The sequence below is a fragment of the Microcaecilia unicolor genome, chromosome 10 (genome assembly GCF_901765095.1).
Source record: "Microcaecilia unicolor chromosome 10, aMicUni1.1, whole genome shotgun sequence".
Classification (NCBI taxonomy): Eukaryota; Metazoa; Chordata; class Amphibia; order Gymnophiona; family Siphonopidae; genus Microcaecilia; species Microcaecilia unicolor.
In genome coordinates, this window is record NC_044040.1 from 29073930 (window position 1) to 29090820 (window position 16891).

The 16891-nt window shown below is 45.9% G+C and overlaps 1 protein-coding gene across 1 annotated transcript in view; it reads right to left on the bottom strand.

Annotated features, from left to right (window-relative positions):
• FBXL13 (F-box and leucine rich repeat protein 13) overlaps window positions 1-16622 on the bottom strand; it is a 189108-nt gene extending 172486 nt beyond the window's left edge. The window contains exons 1-4 of the mRNA XM_030216541.1: window positions 16498-16622; window positions 12867-12976; window positions 4135-4228; window positions 1382-1449 (exon numbers count right to left, since the gene is read on the bottom strand). Coding sequence (XP_030072401.1) covers window positions 1382-1449; window positions 4135-4228; window positions 12867-12976; window positions 16498-16572 — 347 coding nt within the window. The 5' untranslated portion in view covers window positions 16573-16622. The remainder of the gene's footprint in view (window positions 1-1381; window positions 1450-4134; window positions 4229-12866; window positions 12977-16497) is intronic.
• Between the last annotated feature and the right edge of the window lie 269 nt (window positions 16623-16891).

The window sequence follows — 16891 nt, forward strand, 5'->3', positions numbered from 1 at the left end:
GGATTCAAATTCTTGACTCTGATCGAGTGTTTGATTTTTTTTATAGTCAAGGTGGTAATGAATGCCAAAAGATCATCCCGCACATTCCTGAATCTGCACTTCCCTAACTGCAAAGGTCTGAAATACAAACTAACGCACGCGTCAAACTTTACCTACTTGAGCACGCAGCTATGGAACGCATTGCCGCACAACATAAAAACGAGTTACGAATTAATGAACTTCCGCAAACTACTGAAGACCCATCTCTTTAACAAGGCATACCACAAGGATCAACCAATGTGAATATACACAACTCCTCCACATACAGTCAGAACTGTCTTACAATTTCTGCTTGTTATACTACTATCATGTCTTATCATTATCATGTTGCTCAAGATCCTTCAGCAACACTATATGTCTATTTTCTAATATATTTCCACTATTCACGATTATTGTAAGCCACATTGAGCTTGCAAAGAGGTGGGAAAATGTGGAGTACAAATGCAATAAATAAATAAAACCCCTTAGGATCCGAGCAGGATGGTCAGTTCAGCACAATATCCTACTGTGAGCGGGTCACAGCAGATCAGTACTAGCTTTTGCAATTTTGAAGTTTTCTACTTTACATACCAGCATATTATAGACATCTACAAACTTCAAGTGTGAAAATTCTTTTGGTGAGAATTGGTTGTTAACCACTCACGGTGCGATGATGGTCATCAACAAGCCAAGGATCCCAGGATTTTTGGGGATGTACTGAGCACTTTTCACATTATATTATATATATTTATGCTCATCTTTTTTATTTTTTCTATTATAATTTTTATATTTTTAGAGAATAGATAATGATTTATATATAACAGTCAACTATGGTGATTTTAATGAATATGAATGAGATATATGTACATGCACTGGAGGCAATGCACACAAGCGTCTCTCATGTATATTTATCAAGAACATCCTGAAAACCTGACTAGACAGGATATCATTACCTTATGGCAGCAAATGGGCCACACAAAAACTAGGATTTCTTTCAGCCAAATGAATCTTCTAGGGCAGAAAAACAGCACACTGGAAATAGATATAAGGAAGTCACACTGAGGCATATTTTCAAAGCACTTTGGGAGGCTAAGTTCCATAGGTTTCTATGGAACTTTGGGAGGCTAAGTGCTTTGAAAATGAGCTTGTTTGCCTCCCCCATTTCAGCTTATCCAACTATATAATACTGTAGTCATTAACAATAACAACAGCATTGTTCTTTCTCTCCTTTTCAATTTGGAAATTTGTCAGGCTCATCCTCCACCACCACCACCCGCAATAGCGCTGGCTGCATGCAAATCTCATGGATCTCGTCTGGATAAAAATATGAATTAAAAAGATTCATCTCCAGCCCCATACTTACTCAAAGCACTTTCTCTGCAGGTTGGTGCCGTAAAATGCATATGCTTTCACAAACAACTCTGGAGAGAGCTGGAAAGAAGTATTAAATGATATTAGATAGAGCTTTCTGATTCCATAAAGGGGCACCTAGATGTAGACCCCCCCCCCAATGCTACTTGGTGAGCTTCCTATAAAGGCATCTGTGCACCCAGATACCATTATAGAATATTAGTGTAAAACCCGCATCAGAACTGGAGGCCAACTGAATTTCTGTTAAGGTTTTGGATTCAGTCCCGAAATCCAGGTTCAGGTTTCAGCATGCCTGTTCATTTTCAAGATAAACTGAAACCACAACCCTGCCCCCCCCCCCCCCCCCCACCACAAACTTGTCCTCCTCGCAAGTCAGCCCCCCCCGACAGAAAACCTGTTCTTCCCTTCTTCCCCTCAGGCTGCCCACTAGCTCTGCTCCCCCCCCCCCCCCCCCCCACCGTAGGCCCTTCCTGAGCCTACCTTTTAAAAGCCATGGTGGTCTAGCGACCTCTTTGGGGCAGGAGCAGCCTGAGTTGCTACTGTCCCTGCAGGCTGCGTTCTGAAAATGGCAGCCGTGAAGTCCCGTGTTAGTCTCATGCGACTGCCATTTTGGAACTGGGAATGGCATGAGCAGCAAGTCGTGCCTGCACCCACTCTGCATTTCAGAGGAATGCAATGCGCTTTTACCACCCTGCGTCTTCTGGCTTCAGGAGCTGAGTTGCTAGGGTGGCGGGTTGGAGAGTGCAATATTGATGGGCGGCACAAGACTGACAGATCACTGACCCTGCACCAATATTGATAATAATCATAGCATCAACAGCTAAACTCTTACCCCCCTCTTTACTAAGCCTCACTAGAGATTGCTGTATGCTAATTCCGACACAGCTCATTCACTTTGAATGGACTGTGTCGGCATTGCCGTGTGGCAGCCGCTAGTGCAGCTTAGTAAACAAGGGGGTTAATAATCAAAATTAATGAAAAAAAGCAGTGTTATAGCCCAGATCCTTGTATCCTATTTTACTTTTCTTCAGCAGAGACTAAATTATCCTTCCTTTCAAATATTAACTAATAAAATGTGTCTGGTAAAATAAATAACAGAAATAGGCAAATTATTCTTATTTACCCCGTTCTATAAACTTGTGCACCAAAATTTATGTCTAGTGTGCAAAATTTATGTGCACAAGTTATAGAATAAGGGTAGTCGTGCGTACAACTTAATGTAATTATTGGTTGCTAATTGGAGCTAACACCCAATTGTTAGCTTAAATTGAAGTTAATTGGTGGTAATTGGCAACAATTAGCATTTGTGCAACTGCCCTTAGTCACTATCCTATAAGTTGGGCAGCCAATTTCATCACACGCAGTTTCTAGGGGGGGCATGGATGTGGGCAGGGCATAGATGGTTAGGGGTTAAGTGCGCAGGTTATAGATTACTAGGAGTTACATGCCTAATTGCCAACAGAGAGGCGCAAGCACTTACACTAGCCTTTGACATGGCAAAAGGGCCCATGCCTACTGATAGGCACAAAACTGCAGACCTACGCTAGTATTTTATAACAGCAGTTTCATGCGGAACTGCTGTCTTAGAATTCAAACTTACCCCTAATTCTATATGTCGTCAAAAATACGCCTGCAAATTTGGGCATAATAAACCAGTTATTGCCAATAATTGTTTTTTTAACGAGCAATTATTGGTGGGAATTGGAATCAATTAAGATGTACGTTTATAAATTTAGGCACGAGATCCACACCTAAATTTTACACGTGTCCCAAAAGAGGGAGCACAGAAATAGGAGGGTCATGGGTGATTCAGGGTGGATTGTGGGCATTGTTTTGAGTGGAGGAGTGGCCTAGTGGTTAGAGCACTGGTCTCGCAATCCACAGGTGGCCGGGTCAAATCTCACTGCTGCTCCTTGTGATCTTGGGCAAGTCACTTAACCCTCCCTTGCCTCAGGTACAAACTTAGATTGTGAGCCCTCCTGGGACAGAGACATATCCAGAGTACCTGAATGTAACTCACCTTGAGCTACTACTGAAAAAGGTGTGAGCAAAATCTAAATAAAATAAATTATAGAATAAGGGGGACTTCACACATAAATTTAGGCAAGGGCTTTTGCACCATGTTTTTGTTGGTACAAATGGATATGCCTAAATTTACATTTGATCCCCGGGACTTAAGCGCTATTCTATAAACCATGCCTAACTTTAGGCGCAATTTATGGAATAGCGCTTAAGCAGGGGGTTTTTTTCAGCGCTGATTTATAGAATTCACCCCTTAGCGTGCATCATCCCGGCACCTAAATTTCAGTGCTCTTTCTTGAATTTACCCCATTGTGTCATAACAGAATTCCTTTTTTTGTCTTTTTTCACTCTTTCATTCTCCATCTTTCAAGTCCCAGTCCACCCCCAAAAGAGTATGCCTTGGGTGTTTTGAGGGAAAATTTGCCAGACCAAGGCAGAAGGAGCAACTCCTCTGAGATTCATCCTCACCACCTTGACTGGCGGGAGGCAGCCCGAGTAACTGCAGTCATCTGTTCTCCTCCCTGGGCCTGAATGTACCACCTCCACGGCATGTACAGGCCTGACCAGCCCTGGAGATTCGAAAACTGCAGTGATCAGGGCTGGACCCAGGGTCACACTGTCAACACGCGTCTCACACACCTTTTCCATTTTGTCCCCAAAAGAGAAACAGGGAGACAGTCCTACAGGAATGTAAAATGAAACAGATATTAGTACACTTGTTACCAGCTGTGCTTCATCTTGTCCAAAAAGATATTCCAGGTAACTCTCTGTTGTCGGCTTTATCTTTGGTCTCACCGATTCATCTATAAGTATATCCCTATAATAAATAAAGGAGCGTATTTAAAAATCAAGAGAATAAGACAGGTATGAGGTCTTGAATCAGGCAAAGATGTGCATAGATTTAAATCTGAAAATGCCCTATAAACATACAGAGAGACCTTCCCAAAACTTGCCATGTCATGAGATAAGAGACTAATCACATCTATAAAAGTGGCTGACTTATGAGGCACTGTCTTACATTGGATGTCTGCAGCTCAGTTGCCCCCACACTCTGGAACTTACTCCCAGAGGGGCTACATCTAACTCGAGACTACCTCTGCTTCACAAAATACAAACAATACTGCCTTACCATTGCAAAAATTACACCAGATCAGAGCATAAGTACATAAGCATTGCCATACTGGGACAGACCAAAGGTCCATCAAGCCCAGCATCCTGTTTCCAACAGTGGCCAATCCAGGTCACAAACACCTGGCAAGATCCCAAAAAAGTACAAGACATTTTATGCTGCTTATTCCATAAATAAGCAGTGGATTTTCCCCAAATCCAGGCATAAGTGGGTTCAATTCTCATGCTTCTCTCATGATGCTTTTTGCAAAATCTACCAGTTTTGATTGCTCTTGGAACAGGGGCGTAGCCAGACTTCGGCGGGAGGGGGGTCCAGAGCCCGAGGTGAGGGGGCACATTTTAGCCCCCCCCCCCCTGGCGCCGCTGACCCCTCCCGCCATTGCCGACACACGCCTCCGCCATTGCCGACCCCCCGCGACACCCCCCCCCGCCGCCACCACCAACAACTTTGACCCCCCCCTCCCTGCCGACGACCCTTTCGACCCCACCTCCTGCCGCCAACCCTCCCCCACCGTCGCCTACCTTTGCTGGCGGGGGACCCCAACCCCCAGCAGCTGAGGTCCTCTTCTTCCTTCATTCTGTTTCTGAGTCTGACGTCCTGCATGTTGTACGTGCAGGACATCAGAGTCAGAAACAGAACAGAAACAGAACGAAGCCTTGCGATCTGCAAGGCTTCATTCTGTTTCTGTGAGTCTGACGTCCTGCACGACATCAGACTCAGAAACAGAACGAAGGAAGAAGAGGACCTCGGCTGGCGGGGGTTGGGGTCCCCCGCCAGCAAAGGCAGGCAACGGCAGGTTGGCGGTGGAAGGGGGGGTCGAGAGGGTCGCCGGCAGGGGGGTCCATGCCCAAATCTATGAGGGCCCAGGCCCCTGTGGTCCCATGTAGCTACACTCCTGTCTTGGAAGCAGAAGGAAGCCTGTGGAAGCCCCTAAGCACTGCTTATGAGAAACAGCAAACCCTCACATCGGCGCCTCTCTTCTGCGTCTAAATTTAAAGCGTCCATGCTAAAAAAAAAATGATAAACACACATTGAAAACACGCATTGACGTCTGTTTCCTGCTCTTAAATATAAGCGTCTAAGCTGAAAAAAAATTAAATTGCTCTCTTTGAAAATTTAAGACAGATCAGAAGACAACCCTTGCCAAGTAAGACCCATATAAATATGACATTCCTGGTCATGGGTGGGTTTCTTGTAGCATACGAGTCAAAGTTTGGCTTCATATCTTTCTTATAGAAGATGATTTATTACATACAGAACTGAACCTATTTTTCCAATAAAACTTACAGTAACCATGAAAGGAACAATGTAAAAATACATATTTTTTTAGTTTACATTCTTAAACTATCATGACCACATGAAACTGCAAATATTGTCCTCAGGTAATTATCTGAAAGTTTTTCACTCCCCATTTTGCGGTCTTAAAGCCAGCGTCTTTTTTCTGGTGCCAAGGTGGCAGGTAATACAGACCCTGCCAGTCACCACATGCAGATTGGCTGGTTCAGAAACACATGCCTATCCCACTTTCCCTTACTGTATCATTCCACACCTGAAACAGACCAATCAAGGGGATTCCTTTTACTAAGCTGCGGTAAGCACTAACGCAGTGGTTCCCAACCCTGGTCCTGGAGGCACCCCAGCCAGTCAGATTTTCAGGATACCCACAATGAATATTCATGAGAGAGATTTGAATGCACTGCCTCCACTGCATGCAAATCTCTCTGATGAATATTCATTGTAGGTATCCTGAAAACCTGACCGGCTGGGGTGCCTTCAGGACCAGGTTTAGGAACCACTGCAGTAATGTGTGCTTGCCGCAGCTGGGCATGCTCAAGCATCCCGTGGTAATTTTTTGCATATGCGCATGCTACCCCTATACTAAAAAGTAACATTTATTTTTTAGCACTGGGGGTGGGTCTGGGGGCATAGAGTGGGCGTGCTCTGTGCTAATGAGTTAGCGCAGCTACAGTGGTGGAAATAAGTATTTGATCCCTTGCTGATTTTGTAAGTTTGCCCACTGACAAAGACATGAGCAGCCCATAATTGAAGGGTAGGTTATTGGTAACAGTGAGAGATAGCACATCACAAATTAAATCCGGAAAATCACATTGTGGAAAGTATATGAATTTATTTGCATTCTGCAGAGGGAAATAAGTATTTAATCCCTCTGGCAAACAAGACCTAATACTTGGTGGCAAAACCCTTGTTGGCAAGCACAGCGGTCAGACGTCTTCTGTAGTTGATGATGAGGTTTGCACACATGTCAGGAGGAATTTTGGTCCACTCCTCTTTGCAGATCATCTCTAAATCATTAAGAGTTCTGGGCTGTCGCTTGGCAACTCGCAGCTTCAGCTCCCTCCATAAGTTTTCAATGGGATTAAGGTCTGGTGACTGGCTAGGCCACTCCATGAATCTAATGTGCTTCTTCCTGAGCCACTCCTTTGTTGCCTTGGCTGTATGTTTTGGGTCATTGTCGTGCTGGAAGACCCAGCCACGACCCATTTTTAAGGCCCTGGCGGAGGGAAGGAGGTTGTCACTCAGAATTGTACGGTACATGGCCCCATCCATTCTCCCATTGATGCGGTGAAGTAGTCCTGTGCCCTTAGCAGAGAAACACCCCCAAAACATAACATTTCCACCTCCATGCTTGACAGTGGGGACGGTGTTCTTTGGGTCATAGGCAGCATTTCTCTTCCTCCAAACACGGCGAGTTGAGTTCATGCCAAAGAGCTCAATTTTTGTCTCATCTGACCACAGCACCTTCTCCCAATCACTCTCGGCATCATCCAGGTGTTCACTGGCAAACTTCAGACGGGCCGTCACATGTGCCTTCCGGAGCAGGGGGACCTTGCGGGCACTGCAGGATTGCAATCCGTTATGTCGTAATGTGTTACCAATGGTTTTCGTGGTGACAGTGGTCCCAGCTGCCTTGAGATCATTGACAAGTTCCCCCCTTGTAGTTGTAGGCTGATTTCTAACCTTCCTCATGATCAAGGATACCCCACGAGGTGAGATTTTGCGTGGAGCCCCAGATCTTTGTCGATTGACAGTCATTTTGTACTTCTTCCATTTTCTTACTATGGCACCAACAGTTGTCTCCTTCTCGCCCAGCGTCTTACTGATGGTTTTGTAGCCCATTCCAGCCTTGTGCAGGTGTATGATCTTGTCCCTGACATCCTTAGACAGCTCCTTGCTCTTGGCCATTTTGTAGAGGTTAGAGTCTGACTGATTCACTGAGTCTGTGGACAGGTGTCTTTCATACAGGTGACCATTGCCGACAGCTGTCTGTCATGCAGGTAACGAGTTGATTTGGAGCATCTACCTGGTCTGTAGGGGCCAGATCTCTTACTGGTTGGTGGGGGATCAAATACTTATTTCCCTCTGCAGAATGCAAATAAATTCATATACTTTCCACAATGTGATTTTCCGGATTTAATTTGTGATGTGCTATCTCTCACTGTTACCAATAACCTACCCTTCAATTATGGGCTGCTCATGTCTTTGTCAGTGGGCAAACTTACAAAATCAGCAAGGGATCAAATACTTATTTCCACCACTGTACATTGCTATGCCCTAAACAATTAGTGCATGCTTAGGGCGTGAGCCCTTACCACTTACATTATAGACGGTGATAGGAGCTCACCTGCTAATGGCCATGTGCTAATGGGAAAATTAGCATGTGGTCATTAATAGGGAAAATACAAAAATCAGCCATTTTACCGGAGCGGTATAAATGGCTTCAGCGCGCGGGAATGATCCCCATAAGGACATGCTAAGGCCACTCTTTACCACAGTTTGGTAAAAGCAGGGCTTTTTTTGAGGGGGTACTTGGGGGTACTGAGTACCAGCACCCTTTCCATTGTCTGCTAAAATTGACCCATGGATACCAAATTTTAATGAAAGAGCTCAGGCTCTAAACATCAATTCTGCCTTGTCATAGGTTCTGTGACTGGTTGCAGGGGACCTGGCTATTGTGGGGTGGATCCTTCAGTGATCTTCCCACCCTTGAAGGGTGGCCTAGCATTTGAGTACCAGCACCTTTTTTGCTAGAAAAGATGCACTGGGTAAACGGGTCCCAAAGCGTTTTAGAACTGCTCCTATGAAGCACGCCTTTTCTGTTTCTTGTTTTCATGATAGGAATAAGATGCATAACAACTATCATTCTGAGGAACACCAGACTTCTCAGCTGGCAAAAGAAAAGAGATGCACAATTCTTTCTTGCAAATGTTCAGTCTAGCTAAGTTTTCTTTTCAAAGTGCAAAACAGCTTTGACCACCTGGTGATCCAGTCCTGGATATATCCCACAGCAGCACACGGTGATCCTGTTTTCTGATTTCTCCATGAAAAGGAGGACTATAGGCCAGTGGCGTACCGAGGGCGGATCGCCCCGGGTGCACGCTGCAGGGGGATGCAGGGAGCAGCTGCGCAGCTGTCGGCTCTGCCGGTTTCCTGCTCCCTCTAATGTTACTTCCTGTTCCGGGGCAGGGAACCGGCGGAGCCAAGAGCCACGAGGTTGCTCCCAGCACCCCCAGGAGGTAAGATCAATCCATCTGGGGGGAGGGTTGGAGGTGATGCGCCAGGGGAGGTAATGCGCTGGGAGAGGCGCTGCACTTGGGGGGGAGTTAGCGCAGCGGCGATCCGCCCTGGGTGGTAGCTGACCAAGGAACACCACTGCTATAGGCTAGACCCAGCAAATGGCACTTAAATATCAGCAGCGAAAAATATCAACACTCACCACTATTCTAAAATAACCATTGAAAGATGAGCACCCATTAGAGAATAGCATTCAGTGCTGATTTCAGCGCCACAACTCACTCCTGCTGAAACCAGATGTAATTCCCAGCTCCCAATTTGGATGCACATTCCAGTACTCTATAACACTGCGCACAAATTTTAGAAATGTCCCTGACCCGCCCATGCATGTCCCATGGCTACGCCCCCCTTTGGGTTAAGTGCTATGGGATTTGGGCACACATTGTTATAGAATAGTCCGTAGCAAGATGCGTGTGCAAATCCAAATTGGTGCCAATAAATCCAATTAGCACACAATTATTGGCACTAATGGGTTTGTTAGCCAGTTTAGTTGGGCGCACATCTTGGATCGATGCCCAAATATCAGCACCCAATTTTGGGTGCAATATATAGAATCCAGGGATATGAGTCCACCGGCCTCCCACTTAGCCATCTATCCCCCCTTCAATCTGTTCAGAACTCTGCTGCACGTCTCATATTCCGCCAGAACCGATATACTCAAATCACCCCTCTCCTCAGGTCACTTCACTGGCTTCCGATCAGATACCGCATTCAATTCAAGCTTCTCCTTCTTACCTACAAATGCACTCAGTCTGCTGCCCCTCACTATCTTTCTACCCTCATCTCCCCTTACGTTCCCGCCCGTAACCTCCGTTCACAGGATAAATCCCTCCTCTCAGTACCCTTCTCCACCACCGCCAACTCCAGGCTCCGCTCATTCTGCCTCGCCTCACCCTATGCTTGGAACAACCTTCCTGAGCCCTTACGCCAAGCCCCCTCCCTGCCCGTCTTCAAGTCTTTGCTTAAAGCCCACCTCTTCAATGCTGCGTTCGGCACCTAACCCTTACCGTTCGGTGAATCCAGACTGCCTCAATTTGACTGCCCCTATCGGACCGACCGTTCACTTGTCTATTAGATTGTAAGCTCTTTGAGCAGGGACTGACTCTCTTTGTTAAATTGTACAGTGCTGCGTAACCCTAGTAGCGCTCTAGAAATGTTATGTAGTAGTAGTAGTAGAGATGGTCATCCTGTTTACTGTATTTAGGGCTCTTTTACTAAACTGCATTAGACACTTACCCCCAAAATTCTATATATGGTACCCAAATTTAGGAGCACAGTTGGGCGTACAGCTATAGAATAGGATTACTTGAATATAAATCATGATTTTTGGGCCAACAAATGGCCCAAAAATGGGTATCTCGGTTTATATTCGAGCCCCCACCAGATGACCAGCGCTATTGTTCTCCCCTCCCCACTGATCACTAGAGCTACTGTCCTCCTCGATGACCGGTGCTGCTATCCTCCACCCCCCCCCCCCCCCAACCAGCATTGAGCTTACCATTCTGGTGCTCACTGAAGCTGACGCCAATGCTCTGTGCTGGGCTGGTGTGGGGCCTTAAGCATCTACGCAAGAGCCAGCAGGTCTTGAGCATGTGCAGATGCTCAAGGCTCCACACCAGCCCAGCACAGAGCACTGGCATCAGCTTCAGTGAGCACCAGAATGGTAAGCTCAATGCTGGTTGGGGAGGGGGGTGGAGGATAGCAGCACCGGTCATCGGGGAGGAGTGGAGGACTGTAGTGCCGGTCATCAGGTGTCGAGGGGAAGACAATAGCGGTGGTCATCGGGTGGGGAGGGGAGAACAGAAGCGCCAGTCATTGGGAAGAGGGGGGGGAACAGAAGCAGCAGCTGAAGGAAGTAGGACTGGTGAATAAAATCCGGTAACCGCAGGGGGCCTGGAGAGGGGTGGAGCGGAACAAGAAATGCTGGTAGCTGCAGGAAGTGGAGGGAGTGGGCAGTAAGAAAATGTTTGTCATTGTGGGTGGGAGGAAGTTACCTTATAGGGAGCGTGTTCAGGGGAGAAACATGCCCAGGATTTCGGCGTAGCATTATAGAATACTTCCATTTCTGCGCCTGAGAGTAGCTAGGTTTTCACCAGCTTCTGGCAAGAGTAAATGCTCATGCCTAAAGTTAGGTGTGAAAATGGCGAGCTAATATTTTATAAAGACAGTTCCACACAGAAGTGCCTTAATTGAATTCATGCTTAGCGCACATCATCCTGGTGACTAACTTTAGGTGCCATTTACTGAATCCACCCCTTAATGTGCAGTTAACACGAGAAAATAGGATTTTGGCACAAATGCGTTAAAAGTGTTTTGTGGTATTTTCCTGGTTTACAAGTACTAAACCATGCATTACGAAATTTTAAAGAAATTTTCTATCTGGGGTCATGGCATGGGCAGAGAGGGATCAAGGAAGGGTTATCCAGCTTGCATTAACATTTGGCTGGTAAAGCCCACTAATGGGAACAGTAATGCACGACCTGCAATTATTGGTGTTAATTGGCCTTAATTAGGATTTATGCACGGATCATATTCTATAATGGTCTGCGCATAAACCCTAATATGTGTAAATTTTGGGGGGCATGGCTTGGGGTGTTTCGGGGATGTTAAAAAATTTTACGCATGTAAATACATTTGGCCAAACTGCGCCTATTTTGGGGACGGCATTTACACCAGTTTTTGAGGGCATAATGCCTTAAGCGCTATTCTATAAAGGACGTGTACCCTTTATAGAACAGCGCTCAGCATGTAAAATTTTTAGAACTGATTTTTTGGCACCAGTTATAGAATTTACCCCAACTGCAAATTTAAAAGGGGTCCTTACCTAACTACAATTTTAACCATTGAGCAACAAACACGAGAAATTACAAGAAACAACATGTATAACAATTAAATCACAAAACACACAACGACATAATACTGAGATTAAAGGGATGTAGTTATCAACATCAGCTACCATTTCGTTTTAGCACTAACTCATGCTATTTTAGCATAGGTCCCTGTTTATGCAACAAGACCTAGTCAGTGGCATTCCAAGTGCACTGTAACTACTGCCGGGTTCCTGAGCGCTTCGTAAAGGAGCCCCTTAATGAGTTTTATATACACCATTTTGCTGAACAATATTCATTCAAAATGGTTTAAGAAATCACAATACAAATCATCAGTATGGAATCAGATGCTAACACAATAGACTGAAGCTCCAAAAACTCAACATAAACTAACCCCCTTCCTTCAGTGGCGTTCCCCGGGTGCACGCTGAAAGGGGGTGCAGGGAGCAGCCACGCGGCTGTCGGCTCTGCCAGTTCCCTGTTCCCGCTGACATTACTTCCTGTTCCTCTCTTTTGCAGTATTCTGCTTCTCTTTCCCCCTCTTTCCTATTTTTAATGTATACTGCATTGATGTCTCCCAAGGCCATATGCGGTATATCAACTGCAATAAATAAATACATTTTAACAGTAGCCCATGTTGATAACTTCCCCCCTAAATGATGTGCCAGGGAAATATAACAGAATTGCATATAAATGGAAGCCTGTTTCTAAAACAATGTCAGAAAAACTGTGTAAAAAGAAATTAATGTGAGTGACAAGGTATCTTATGATATAAATACTCCCATCAAAGGATACATGATGTCTATATATCATTGCGCTTTTTTGCACCGTACATACTAATCTCATGGATGAATCACAGCAATTGCAATTGTGAAGATTTCAAATAGTTTTGAAGAGGTCTGTACCATAAAAGATAAGATTGTCCCTTCTCCATCTCCATCAGTCTCTTAATAGCTTCTTCCAGAAATAACAGTGGATCTTCTGGACGCATTATGCATAAACCACAAAGCAGAGCCTGTCAAAACAAGAGTAGCATGTTTATTTCTCTTCCTTGACTGAAATACTATTCAAACGTTAGCCTAAAAGGTTATGTTGCAGTAATCCCTCATCTGACCAACAACGCATAGAACTGCAGTGACCTGAAGACATGAGGCGGCCATCTCAGTTTCCAGCAACTTCACCTTCCCATGGTTCCTTGTGAGTGATGATGTCACTCAGCAAAGGGCTGGAGAAGAAGACATACCTGAAGGCCAAAAGCAATGATGGTGCAGTAGCTGATCTAGGAAATGCTAAGGTGTAAGGTAATATATCATGCTGGAGATGCTAAAACTGACACCAATAAGTGGAAGACCCTTCCAGCTCCAACTCTTTTCCATCTCCTACTCTCTAGCCACCTCCTTCTCCTCTTCCTCTGGTTCCGTATCTGCCTCCTCCTCTCTTCCTCTGGCTTCCTATCCACCTTCTCATTCTTCAGTGGGAGTAAGTAAGGAGTGTGGATTTTTATTTTGCTTTGTAGGAATTATTAGGACAGGAATAGAGAATAAAACACAGAATATCATAATGTCTCTCTGTTGTTCCAAGGTGAGATTGTACCTTGAGTACCGTGTGAAGTCTGGTCGCTGCATCTTAAAAAAGGTATTGTAACTGGAAATGGTACAGAGAAGGGCAACCAAAATGATTCTCACATGAGGAAAGTCTCTCACATGAAGAAAGTCTAAAGAGGTTAGGGCTCTTCAGCTTGGAGAAGAGACGGCTGAGGAGAGATATGGAGTGGAGGAGTGGCCTAGTGGTTAGGGTGGTGGACTTTGGTCCTGAGGAACTGAGTTCGATTCCCAGCACAGGCAGCTCCTTGTGACTCTGGGCAAGTCACTTAACCCTCCATTGCCTGCTGCATTGAGCCTGCCATGAGTGGGAAAGCGTGGGGTACAAATGTAACAAAAAAATTATAATAATAAATATGATTGAGGTCTACAAAATCCTAAGCAAAGTGGAATGGATAAGCATGAACTGACTACATTCAAAAAGCAAAAAGACTAAGGAACACTTCACGAAATTATATAGTAGCACATTTAAAACAAATAGAAGAAAAATTGTTCCACTGAATGTATAGTTAAGTTCTGGAACTCATTGTTGGAGCAGGTGATAACAGCAGTTAATGTAGCTGGGTTTAAAAAAGGTTTGGACAAATTCCTGGAGGAATGTCCATAAACTGTTATTAATGTAGACCTGGGGAAAGCCACTATTTATTCCTGGGATCGGCAGCATGGAATCTTGCTGCTCTTTGGGACTCTGCCAGGAACTTGTGATATGGATTGACCATTGTTGGAATACAAATGTAACAAATAAATAAATTGCAATAATCTAAAGTGCTTAATATCAGACTGAACCACAATACATAAAGCTGAATCCTCGATGAAATCCTTTAACTGGCAGATCTGTTTTAACATATTCCTTTTCCATTCCCTCGAATCCCAAGGTTATTGGTTATTCCCAATGTTTTTACAGTTTGGATCCTGCTTCTCTAAACTGACACTCTAATACAGTAGTCTAATAACATTCTAATACACTCTATAACAGTAATCTCTTATTTTTTCCCATAGGTAACTGTTTAGGCTCACCATTCCAGACACCATTCTAGATTCATAACCCACTACTCTGGTCAGGGGCAATTGGATGGACAGTAGAGCTGTTATAGGCTGGGATTATTTCTTAAATAGTACCCTTCTCAGACATCCTTATATTTGCATAACATTGCCATCTGGCTGATATTTTACAGTCACAGATAGGTTTTTTTGCTCAGTGCCACATGTCAATAATCAAAAACATCAGTCAATTCTTTTAGGTTTTCTTAACTGAAATATATGGGAGAGAGAGGATATACAAAGAAAAAGCATCTTTCTGATAGGCTCTCACCTTCAGTATATGAAGGAAAACAATACATAACATAAATATAAAATAAAATAGATAAGATCTGAGTTAAAAACTCAAGTTGTAAGTTGTAAGCTCTTTTGAGCAGGGACTGTCTCTCTCTCTGCATTAGATGTTCACCGCTGCGTGCGTCTGGTAGCGCTACACAAATGTTAATAATAATAAAAACTGAGGATGGCCCCTTCATAGCTTTTAGGTAGAGATCAAGAACCTATACAATATGGGGTTTTAACATCAATCCACTTAATCCCATTGGAGGATAGGATGATATAAACCCTTTGCAAAAACAGGAGAATTAAATTGTCTGCAAACAATCCTCCCTCCACCCCCTCCCCACTATTAGTCTCTACCTTTAATTCTTACTATAAGCTTCTCTGCATTTACTGTTACAAATAACTGATTCCTATAACAACTTTTAGTGAACTATGGGAACTAAGGGGCCCTTTTTTCTAAGTGGTGGAAATCAAACATATAAACGGCAAGTGACTGGTGACTTCCCTCTCTGTTCCGCCCTCGCATCAAGACATCATGACGTCAGAGGGCGGAACAGAGAGGGAAAAACGGAGTCGAATTGTTGTCCAACACCGCCGCTGGAAAGGAAGGAACATCGCATGAAACAACCTCCACCCTCCCCCCCCATTCCCGCAACCGCCCCCGCCCCCTCCGCATCGGGCCCCCTGCACTGACCTGACAGCGCCTCTCACCTCCGTGTGGAAGCGCTGCAGGCAGCAGCAGAGCGAACTGCAGCTGCCTGCAGCGCTTTCACATGGAGGTGAGAGGCGCTGTCAGGTCAGTGCAGGGGGCCCGGCACAGAGGGGGGAGGGAGCGGTGGCGAGGAGGGTAGCTGGACATGGGGGGAGGGCATGGCTGCTGGACAAGGGGTGACAGCAGGGCAGAGAGGAGGGTTGCTGGACATGGGGGGAGGGCAGGGAAGAGAGGGCACGGTTGCTGAACATGGGGTGAGAGCAGGGCAGAGAGGAGGGTAGCTGGACATGGGGGGAGAGCAGGGCAGAGAGGTGGGCAGCTGGACATGGGGGGAGAGCAGGGCACCAGTGGCATAGGAAGGGGGGGCGGTGGGGCGGTTCGCCCCGAGTGCACGCCGCTGGGGGGGGGTGTCGTCTCCGTTGGTTCCTTGCTCTCTCTGTTCCGGGGCAGAGAGAGCAAGGAACCAATGGAGCCGACGCAGCTCCCAGCGACGTGGGCTCGGGGGCAGATCGGCCCTCCCGCCCGCCCCTCGCTTCTAAAGTAAGAATGCGCTCCGGGGGGAAAGGTGCGCGCCGGAGGGGGGGTGCCGTGCTGCACCCGGGGGGGGGGTGCGCAGCGGCGACCCGTCCTGGGTGTCAGCCGCCCTCGCTACGGCACTGCAGGGCACAGAGGAGGGTTGCTGGACATGGGGAGGGGGGAGGCCAAGGGAAATAGGAGGGTCGATGGATGGGGGGGGGGGAGGAGGATCGGTGGACGTGGTGAGGCCAGTGGAGAGAGGAGGGCTGCAATACTCGCCCATTTTTACGGGCTTAACGGCTAGTGTAACAGATTGGATGCTGGAAGGATTCGTCCCCCGGTTGCCCCTTGCGTCACAGTTATGACGTGTAAGATTCCCTTTTTTACCTCATAGATCTCCGGCAGCGCGTGCCTGATGATGTAGTTTCTTAGTTGCGCGTCGGCGTTACGCAAGGAATACATGGCGAATGCTAATGAAAAGGATGAATTATTTACCAGGGGGGAATTGGTATTCCCACCCTCGCACTCCCCCGGGCTCCTGAGTGCAGTGCACCACAGAACGTTGTAAACTCTAGGTGGTTACCTAGCAACCTTGTACAGGAGGCAGAGCAGCTGGGCCGACTGTTTGCATGCCCAGAGTTGAATCTCCATTAAAGCGGTGGGGGAGGAACATTTGATTTGATTGTCTGTTAAACTGTAAACGTTTCAATGAATAAACACGAACCTGCTTCCCTGAATCTGTGCACTCCCTGCTGTGTCGTAACCCGAGCTGCTGGGAAGC